At 45.3% G+C, this 11,222-nt stretch overlaps 1 protein-coding gene across 1 annotated transcript in view; it reads left to right on the top strand.

Annotated features, from left to right (window-relative positions):
• Positions 1-953: 953 nt before the first annotated feature.
• Positions 954-11,222, top strand: part of CIZ1 (CDKN1A interacting zinc finger protein 1) — a 32,410-nt gene continuing 22,141 nt past the window's right edge. The window contains exons 1-5 of the mRNA XM_056538726.1: positions 954-1,154; positions 7,272-7,454; positions 7,527-7,654; positions 8,372-8,538; positions 10,171-10,318. Coding sequence (XP_056394701.1) covers positions 7,285-7,454; positions 7,527-7,654; positions 8,372-8,538; positions 10,171-10,318 — 613 coding nt within the window. The 5' untranslated portion in view covers positions 954-1,154; positions 7,272-7,284. The remainder of the gene's footprint in view (positions 1,155-7,271; positions 7,455-7,526; positions 7,655-8,371; positions 8,539-10,170; positions 10,319-11,222) is intronic.

Genomic DNA, 11,222 nt, shown 5'->3' with positions numbered 1-11,222 from the left:
TGTATATACAGCAGAGTTGTGAGCGGGTGTATACGCAGCAGAGTTGTGAGCGGGTGTATACGCAGCAGAGTTGTGAGCGTGTATATGCAGCAGAGTTGTGAGCGTGTATATGCAGCAGAGTGGTGTGTATACGCAGTAGAGTTATGAGCATGTGTATATACAGCAGAGTTGTGAGCGGGTGTATACGCAGCAGAGTTGTGAGCGTGAGTATACGCAGCAGAGTTGTGCGCATGTATATACGCAGCAGAGTTGTGAGCGGGTGTATACGCAGCAGAGTTGTGTGTATATACAGCAGAGTTGTGCGCATGTATATACGCAGCAGAGTTGTGCGCATGTATATACGCAGCAGAGTTGTGAGCGGGTGTGTATATACAGCAGAGTTGTGAGCGTGTGTATATACAGCAGAGTTGTGTGTATATACAGCAGAGTTGTGCGCATGTATATACGCAGCAGAGTTGTGAGCGTGTGTATATACAGCAGAGTTGTGCGCATGTATATACGCAGCAGAGTTGTGAGCGTGTGTATACGCAGCAGAGTTGTGTGTATATACAGCAGAGTTGTGCGCATGTATATACAGCAGAGTTGTTAGCGTGTGTATACGCAGCAGAGTTGTGTGTATATACAGCAGAGTTGTGCGCATGTATATACAGCAGAGTTGTGAGCGTGTGTATATACAGCAGAGTTGTGTGTATGTCCATGTATGTGTAGGCCGTGACGCTGTACGTGTATAAAGGGGGAGATTTATTAAAAAAAAAACTGTGCAATGGAAAGTGTTGCAGTTGCTCATAGCAACCAATCAGATCGCTTCTTCAATTTTTAAAAAGACCATCTGAAAAATAAAAGCAGCGATCTAATTGGTTGCTATAGGTAACTGCACGACTTTTCCATTACACAGGTTTGGATACATCTCCCCTAATGTGCTGTATATGTGGGTACAGGACCCTATAAAGAGATCCTGGGGTCCCAGAGAGCTCCACTCCATATACACAACCATCTTCCCTCATCGGTAACAGGCTGCTGCCCACACAAGACCTCCAGCCAGCAGGGGGCGCGCTGTGCGCATGTGCCGCCTTGTCTCCATTGTCTGCTGTGGTGCAGGAGAGGAGGAGGCCTGGCAGCCGTAGAGGGGGCTCCCGGGAGGAAACGATTTCCCGGTAATAAAGCGCGGCCTGAGCCGGTAAGAGGAGGGTGTAACCGGGTCATGTTGTATTCGGCGGGGGGCTGGGGTGATTGCGGGCGGAAGAGGTGTGCCCGCCGGGTGCTGCCATACCATCAACACGGGCAGCTTGTATCTGTGTGGGTGGAGAGCGGGGACATAGCTACTACATGATGGGGGCGACCACCTCGTCTAATGCGCCCCCAGAGCACATCTAGTGGAACATGTATGTGCCAACCCCAGAGACGATGTCATGTTACATGTATGTGCCAACCCCAGAGACAACGTCATGTTACATGTATGTGCCAACCCCAGAGACAACGTCATGTTACATGTATGTGCCAACCCCCAGAGACGGTCATGTTACATGTATGTGCCAACCCCCAGAGACAACGTCATGTTACATGTATGTGCCAGCCCCCAGAGACGACGTCATGTTACATGTATGTGCCAGCCCCCAGAGACGACGTCATGTTACATGTATGTGCCAGCCCCCAGAGACGACGTCATGTTACATGTATGTGCCAGCCCCCAGAGACGACGTCATGTTACATGTATGTGCCAGCCCCCAGAGACGACGTCATGTTACATGTATGTGCCAGCCCCCAGAGACGACGTCATGTTACATGTATGTGCCAACCCCCAGAGACAACGTCATGTTACATGTATGTGCCAGCCCCCAGAGACGACGTCATGTTACATGTATGTGCCAGCCCCCAGAGACGACGTCATGTTACATGTATGTGCCTACCCCCAGAGACGACGTCATGTTACATGTATGTGCCAACCCCCAGAGACGATGTCATGTTACATGTATGTGCCAACCCCAGAGACAACGTCATGTTACATGTATGTGCCAGCCCCCAGAGACGATGTCATGTTACATGTATGTGCCAACCCCCAGAGATGATGTCATGTTACATGTATGTGCCAGCCCCCAGAGACAACTTCATGTTACATGTATGTGCCAGCCCCCAGAGACAACGTCATGTTACATGTATGTGCCAACCCCCAGAGACGATGTCATGTTACATGTATGTGCCAACCCCAGAGACGTCATGTTACATGTATGTGCCAACCCCCAGAGACGTCATGTTACATGTATGTGCCAACCCCCAGAGACGATGTCATGTTACATGTATGTGCCAACCCCCAGAGACGATGTCATGTTACATGTATGTGCCAACCCCAGAGACGATGTCATGTTACATGTATGTGCCAACCCCCAGAGACGACGTCATGTTACATGTATGTGCCAACCCCCAGAGACGACGTCATGTTACATGTATGTGCCAACCCCTGAGACGATGTCATGTTACATGTATGTGCCAACCCCAGAGACAACGTCATGTTACATGTATGTGCCAGCCCCCAGAGACGATGTCATGTTACATGTTTGTGCCAACCCCCAGAGATGATGTCATGTTACATGTATGTGCCAGCCCCCAGAGACAACTTCATGTTACATGTATGTGCCAGCCCCCAGAGACAACGTCATGTTACATGTATGTGCCAACCCCCAGAGACGATGTCATGTTACATGTATGTGCCAACCCCAGAGACGTCATGTTACATGTATGTGCCAACCCCCAGAGACGATGTCATGTTACATGTATGTGCCAACCCCCAGAGACGATGTCATGTTACATGTATGTGCCAACCCCAGAGACGATGTCATGTTACATGTATGTGCCAACCCCCAGAGACGACGTCATGTTACATGTATGTGCCAACCCCCAGAGACGACGTCATGTTACATGTATGTGCCAACCCCCAGAGACGACGTCATGTTACATGTATGTGCCAACCCCAGAGACGATGTCATGTTACATGTATGTGCCAACCCCAGAGACGATGTCATGTTACATGTATGTGCCAACCCCCAGAGACAATGTCATGTTACATGTATGTGCCAACCCCCAGAGCACATCTAATGTTACATGTATGTGCCAACCCCCAGAGCACATCTAATGTTACATGTGCCAACCCCTAGAGACGACGTCATGTTACATGTATGTGCCAACCCCCAGAGACGACGTCATGTTACATGTATGTGCCAACCCCCAGAGACGACGTCATGTTACATGTATGTGCCAACCCCAGAGACTGTCATGTTACATGTATGTGCCAATCCCAGAGACGATGTCATGTTACATGTATGTGCCAACCCCCAGAGACGACGTCATGTTACATGTATGCGCCAACCCCCAGAGACGACTTCATGTTACATATGTATGTGCCAACCCCCAGAGACAACGTCATGTTACATATGTATGTGCCGACCCCCAGAGACGACGTCATGTTACATGTATGTGCCAACCCCAGAGACAACGTCATGTTACATGTATGTGCCAACCCCCAGAGACGATGTCATGTTACATGTATGTGCCAACCCCAGAGACGATGTCATGTTACATGTATGTGCCAACCCCCAGAGACGACGTCATGTTACATGTATGTGCCAACCCCCAGAGACGACGTCATGTTACATGTATGTGCCAACCCCCAGAGACGACGTCATGTTACATGTATGTGCCAACCCCAGAGACGATGTCATGTTACATGTATGTGCCAACCCCAGAGACGATGTCATGTTACATGTATGTGCCAACCCCCAGAGCACATCTAATGTTACATGTATGTGCCAACCCCCAGAGCACATCTAATGTTACATGTGCCAACCCCTAGAGACGACGTCATGTTACATGTATGTGCCAACCCCCAGAGACGACGTCATGTTACATGTATGTGCCAACCCCCAGAGACGACGTCATGTTACATGTATGTGCCAACCCCAGAGACTGTCATGTTACATGTATGTGCCAATCCCAGAGACGATGTCATGTTACATGTATGTGCCAACCCCCAGAGACGACGTCATGTTACATGTATGCGCCAACCCCCAGAGACGACTTCATGTTACATATGTATGTGCCAACCCCCAGAGACAACGTCATGTTACATATGTATGTGCCGACCCCCAGAGACGACGTCATGTTACATATGTATGTGCCGACCCCCAGAGACGACGTCATGTTACATATGTGCCGACCCCCAGAGATGACGTCATGTTACATATGTATCACCCCCACTGCCCTCTCATGTAACATATATGTGACACCCCTCAGTGCCCATCTCGTGCATTGCACCACCCCCAAGTGCCGAAATATGTTTGTGCCACCTCCATTGCCTTATTCATGACATGTTACATGGGATGGGCATGGAGGGTGGCACATGCAGGAAGATAGTTGGCGACACACAGTGTCCATTCTGTGTAACATGTCATCACATCATATCTGGTGCCCATCCATATCCATTCTGTGTGGCAGTGGTCCCTATACTGTCTGTCCAGCTTTTGTATTACACCATGCATATGTGCCGCCCTCTATATACGAAACATCAACACTTGCCTAAATATGGCACGTCCTGGCATGATAATATAGTCTTCCCTAGCCATGTTTGGGCCCTGATGGTGGCACCGGCATGCCCTAAGCTGTATACAGGCTGTATTGTTATATACCGTAGGTGGAAGGAGATGGCATGTAATCATACATGTGTGTAGACCAGTGTTTCCCAACCAGGGTGCCTCCAGCTGTTGTGAAATAGCAGCAGCAGTATACATACAGAGCTGGAAGGGAAGGGGTATAACTGCTATATATCCTAATTAGAGATGAGCGAACTTACAGTAAATTCGATTCGTCACAAACTTCTCGGCCCGGCAGTTGATGACTTATCCTGCATAAATTAGTTCAGCTTTCAGGTGCTCCCGTGGGCTGGAAAAGGTGGATACATTTCTAGGAGACTCTTTCCTAGGACTGTATCCACCTTTTCCAGCCCACCGGAGCACCTGAAAGCTGAACTAATTTATGCAGGATAAGTCATCAACTGCCGAGCCGAGAAGTTCGTGACGAATCGAATTTACTGTAAATTCGCTCATCTCTAATCCTAATCCCACAGAGATAGCAGCAGGGGAGGTGTATAACTACTATATATCCTGATCCCACAGAGATAGCAGCAGTATACAGATGGATCAGGAGGGGAGGTGTATAACTACTATATATCCTGATCCCATAGAGATAGCAGCAGCAGTATACAGATAGAACTCAAGGGGAGGTGTATAACTACTATATATCCTGATCCCATAGAGATAGCAGCAGCAGCAGCAGCAGCAGCAGCAGTATACAGATAGAACTCAAGGGGAGGTGTATAACTACTATATATACTGATCCCATAGAGATAGCAGCAGTATACAGATAGAGCTGGAGGAGAAGGGATGGGTCTGGGAGCTAGCAGGAGCAATCTAATGGGTGATGATGTCCTCCTGTAGTTCACAGGAAGTTAACTGACCTAGGACTGACCACTTCATTTGACACAGTAAGCACTGTAATTTTCTGTGGGTCAGACTGGTGATCACATGACCCAGTTACAGTAATGAAATGCATGGATGCAGCTGTGCTAGAGTAAAACCGTGCTGTAGGACAAGCAATGGTGAGTGTTTATGGTTCTGCCGTACGTGAAACAGGCTGCTGGGCATTCTGTGATTTGTAGTTTTGCAATGACGACGATCTGGGGTCATTACGATGATCACTCAGGTTATTTCTTTGGAGCTGAAAAAAAAAAATCCCAAAAATAAACCCTGAAGAAAATGACCTCATCCGCCTTAATTCCCATCGAATTATTTATTTATAGGTTTTTCATTATATATAATTGCTAAGGGATTTGCCTCCGCTCCTGCACAAACCTGCCATAGCAGTGTTTTCCAAACGGTGTGCCTCCAGCTGTTGCAAAACTACAGCTCCCAGCATGTCCAGAGCAGGAGGGGTTTTGCTGTGGGGATTTGCTCCTGTTACGGACAATTCCTGACACAGACATAGGTGGCAGCAGAGAGCACTGTGGGAAGACTGGAAAGAACTAAACTTTAAAGGGGTACTCCGGTGGAAAACATTATTATAAATTTTATTTTTATTTTTTATCAACTGGTGCCAGAAAGTTAAACAGATTTGTAAATTACTTCTATTAAAAAATCTTAAACCTTTCAGTACTTATTAGCAGCTGAATGTTACAGAGGAAATTCTTTTCTTTTTGAATTTCTTTTTTGTCTTGTCCACAGTGCTCTCTGCTGACACCTGATGCCGGTATCAGGAACTGTCCAGAGCAGGAGAAAATCCCCATTGCAAATCTATGCTGCTCTGGACAGTTCCTAACACGGACAGAGCTGTCAGCAGAGAGCACTGTGGACAAGACAGAAAAGCATTTCCTCTGTAGTATACAGCTGCTAAAAAGTACTGGAAGGATAAAGATTTTTTTAATAGAAGTCATTTACAAATCTGTTTAACTTTCTGGCACCAGTTTATTTAAAAAGAAAAATGTTTTCCACCGAAGTACCCCTTTAAAACTTTATTTATGTATTTTTTTTAAATCAACTGGTGCCAGAAAGTTAAACGGATTAGTAAATTACTTCTATAAAAAAAATCTTAATCCTTCCTGTACTTATTAGCTGCTGAATACTAAAGCAGAAATTATTTTATTTTCGAAACACAGAACTGTCTGCTGACATCATGACCACAGTGCTCTCTGCTGACATCTGTCCATTTTAGGAACTGTCCAGAACAGCATATGTTTGCTATGGGGATTTCCTTTTACCATGGACAGTTCCTAAAAATGGACAGAGATGTCAGCAGAGAGCACTGTGCTCATGATGTCTGCAGAGAGCTCTGTGTTTCAAACGGAAAATAATTTCCACTGTAGTATTCAGCAGCTAATAAGTACAGGAAGGATTAAGATTTTTTAATAGAAGTAATTTACAAATCTGTTTAACTTTCTGGCACCAGTTGATTTAAAAAAAAAAAAAGTTTTTTAGCGGAGTACCCCTTTAAAACAGCCTTTTCCCCAACCGGGGTGCCTCCAGCTGTTGCAAAACTACAACTACCAGCGTGCCTGGACAGCCGAAGGCTGTCCGGGCATGCTGGGAGTTGTAGTTTTGCAACAGCTGGAACCACACTGTTTGGAAAACAGTGTTCCATAGGGAGCACTTGTTGGCATGTACGGGCACAACCGTCATGATTCTCTAAGGAGGTCCGACCACTGGGGTAACATGGCTTCTCTGTCGTCTTAGGTTCTTTGGTAAGATGTTTAACCAACAGCAGCAGCAGTTCCAGCAGCTCCTTCATCTCCAGCAACTTCTGCAGCAGCAGCATACAGTGCAGCAGCATACAGTGCAGCAGCATACAGTGCAGCAGCCAGCGCACCATGCCCAGGTGGCACAGCACCAGCTCCCTGCCCAGCATGCAGCACCCAGGTAAGAAGAGCCTGCGTCCCGTCACCCGTCTGTCCTTTAATGCTTCTCCATACTAATACAGTCTGTATGCAGGCCCATGCCCAACCCGGTCCAGCACCAGCAACCGCAGCAGATGTTGAACCTGCGAGCAGCCAATCCTGCCAGGCTTCTTAATAGCCACCCCATGCTACAGCGGGCATTACTGATGCAGCAGATGCAGGGTAAGTGCATGCATTCTTTACCAGTGTATGTCTCGGTTAGTTTGGCTACAGTGTACATGGGAAATGTCTAATTGTAGAATTGTTACCCCTGTGGACATAAATGTACGTCCTGGTGCTCTGGCACTTAAAGGGGTATTCCAGGAAAAAAATGTGTGTGTGTGTGTGTGTGTGTGTGTGTGTGTGTGTGTGTGTATATATATATATATATATATATATATCAACTGCCTCCGGAAAGTAAAACAGATTTTTAAATTACTTCTATTTAGAGATGAGCGAACTTACAGTAAATTCGATTCGTCACAAACTTCTCGGCTCGGCAGTTGATGACTTTTCCTGCATAAATTAGTTCAGCTTTCAGGTGCTCCGATGGGCTGGAAAAGGTGGATACAGTCCTAGGAGACTCTTTCCTAGGAATGTATCCACCTTTTCCAGCCCACGGGAGCACCTGAAGGCTGAACTAATTTACGCAGGATAAGTCATCAACTGCCGAGCCGAGAAGTTTGTGACGAATCGAATTTACTGTAAGTTCGCTCATCTCTACTTCTATTATAAAAATCTTAATCCTTCCAATAATATTCAGCTGCTGAAGTTGAGTTGTTCTTTTGTATCTGGGAACAGTGCTCTCTGCTGACACCTCTGCCTGTCTAGGGAGCTGCACAGAGTAGAAGAGGTTTGCTATGGGGATTTGCTTCTACTCTGTAAATGGTTGTTTTGCAGGTAACCTCCGTGGCCTCAACATGGTGGCGCCGCCGCCAATGCCTCAATTCTTTGCTACTGCTGCGAGACATTCCATCCTGGGTATTCCTCCAATGGGTGTATCGGTGAAAGGTCCAGGCAGGACGTTCCCACCCATCCCTTTTCAGCAGCCCCGTGTGTATACCAAGGTAAGAATACTTGTATCTTTGCACATGTTAGATCTAAAGTGGAGTCATCTACCTAACGCAAAAAAGAGTCCGGTATGATCAACCTACAACTACAAATCCTATGCAAAAAGGTAGACTAAACAAAATCTCCAAAAGTAATCACCTTTATCAGGACTTGTAAACAATTAGACATAAAATACATATAACACATAAAAATGATTAAACAAAATCCCAAAAAGAAATAGTTGGAAAGTTGGAAATATATATAGTAGAAATAGGTAATACTAAGGCAAGGGCCCTTGAGTCGGGAATCCCCAAGTGCGTGTATGTATATGTGTATAATATAAATATATATATATTCTATATATATATTTATTATAATCAATCTATATACACCATTAGCATTTAAAGGGGTACTCCGCAGCTCAGCGTTTGGAACAAACTGTTCCGAACGCTGGAGCTGACGCCTTTAGCTCGCAACGTCATAGCCCCGCCCCTCATTACATCACACCACGCCCCCTCAGTGCAAGTCTATGGGAGGGGGCGTGACGTCACGAGCTCCCGACGCCGGCTCTAAACGTTCGGAACATTTTGTTCCAAACGCTGAGCGGCGGAGTACCCCTTTTAAGTTTCTTACCCAAGACCTTGCCCATGTTCTAGGAATTATAACCCCACTATATTGAGTCCCAAAGAGCTAAAACACTACTTAGGTGATGAGATATTGGTCCTTGCCCCCATTGGGGTTCTCAATCTACATTCCAAATTAACCTTAACTGATTCAAACTGATTGACTGGGGAAAGGGGACCCTCTGTTCTCGTGAATAATTGGGGTCTTAGATGTATAACTCAATGTGTGTATATGTATATGTATATATATATATATATATATATATATATATATATATATATATATATATATATATATATATATATATATATATATATATAATTATGTATGTTCCAGCGGAACTTCCAAATGGCTGGAGAAATTTTGATGAAACTTGTTTATATGTCAAATAAAAATATACTAGAGTCAAATCAACCCCTTATGCTAGGGTGGGGGGGTTTGTCTTAAATCTCATGCAAGTCTATGGGACTTCCATTACACCTCCTGATTGTGTTCCTCTCGGGCTGCGTAGATTGTCCGGGACTTTCTAACATCCTGCCGACTGTCCAACAGGCAGGGGCAGATAATAGTTAGTGCAGTGGATAGGAGAAGAGGACAGGAGTGTCTTTTTTTTGCTTTTTCCTATCCCACTAGGCTTGGGTAGGAAGACCGGGCAGCACAGGGTACTCAGCTGGTATTCTATGTCATTCATAGACACAGAGGGGGAGATTTATCAAAACCCGTCCAGAGGAAAAGTTGCCCAGTTGCCAATAGCAACCAATCAGATCGCTTCTTCTACAGAGGCCTTGTTAAAAATTAAAGCAGCGATCTGATTGGTTGCTATGGCCAACTGGGCAACTTTTCCCCTGTACAGGTTTTGATAAATCTCTCCCAGAATGTTTAAATTCTTCACATTTGAAATCCGTAGCGGGTATGACCAAGTACAGTCCTTACTCTATTTTTAGGGACTAAAGAATTAGTTTATAATAACTAAATCCTGTCCTTTTAGTCTGTCTTATAAAACTAGCATCCTTTTCTTATTGTAGGATTACTACAGGAGTTCTGATGTCAAGAAGAATGGCGTTCCAGGCTCTTCTGTGCCGGGGAAGGACACCAATGATGCGAGCTCAGAGAGAGGAAACGCCGAACCTCCACCGACTGCATCAGAAGCCGATGAAAGTCTCAACTCTGAAGGTAAGTGAATCCGGGCTCTGAGGAACGTCTGGTGTGTCTAATCCTGGTCTCAGAAGCTGACCTATTATTTTATGTAAGACCTATTTCTGCTCTCAATCAGTTACTTGTCCAGATCTATTGTTATTAGCATGTAAGGAGTGTAATCGGGGTTCACATATCAACTGGTGCCAGAAAGTTAAACAGATTTGTAAATCACTTCTATTAAAAAATCTTAATCCTTCCAGTACTTTTTAGGGGCTGTATACTAAAGAGAAATACAAAAAATAACTGCATTTCCTGTGATGTCCTGACCACAGTGCTCTCTGCTGACCTCTACTGTCCATTTCATGAACTGTCCAGAGCAGCATATGTTTGCTATGGGGATTTTCTCCTGTTCTGGACAGTTCCTAAAATAGACAGCAGAGGTCAGCAGAGAGCACTGTGGTCAGGACATCACAGGAAATGCATTTCTTTTTTGGATTTCTCTTTAGTATACAGGCCCTAAAAAGTACTGGAAGGATTAAGAATTTTTAATAGAAGTGATTTACAAATATGTTTAACTTTCTGGCACCAGTTGATTTAAAAATAAAAGGTTTCCACGGGAGTACCCCTTTAAAGGGTTACTCCAGAGAAAAAATTTGTTTTTAGGTTAACTGGTGACAGAAATAAATTTACAGATGTATATATTCCAGTACTTATCAGTCATGTATCAGTCACTTAGTCTTACCAATCAGACACAGTGCTCTCTGCTGCCACATCTGTCCATGTCAGGAACTGTCTAGAGGTCTGCTATAGGGATTTGCTCCTGCTCCTGACAGTTCCTGACACAGTGGCAGTAGAGAACACGGTCTGACTGCAAAGACCACATGACTTCCTCCAGGGCATCCAGAAGCTGATAAGTTAAACATCTTAACCCCTCCAGTAC

The sequence above is a fragment of the Hyla sarda genome, chromosome 9 (genome assembly GCF_029499605.1).
Source record: "Hyla sarda isolate aHylSar1 chromosome 9, aHylSar1.hap1, whole genome shotgun sequence".
In the NCBI taxonomy this organism is placed as follows: Eukaryota; Metazoa; Chordata; class Amphibia; order Anura; family Hylidae; genus Hyla; species Hyla sarda.
This window is presented reverse-complemented; position numbering and strand designations above follow the sequence as displayed.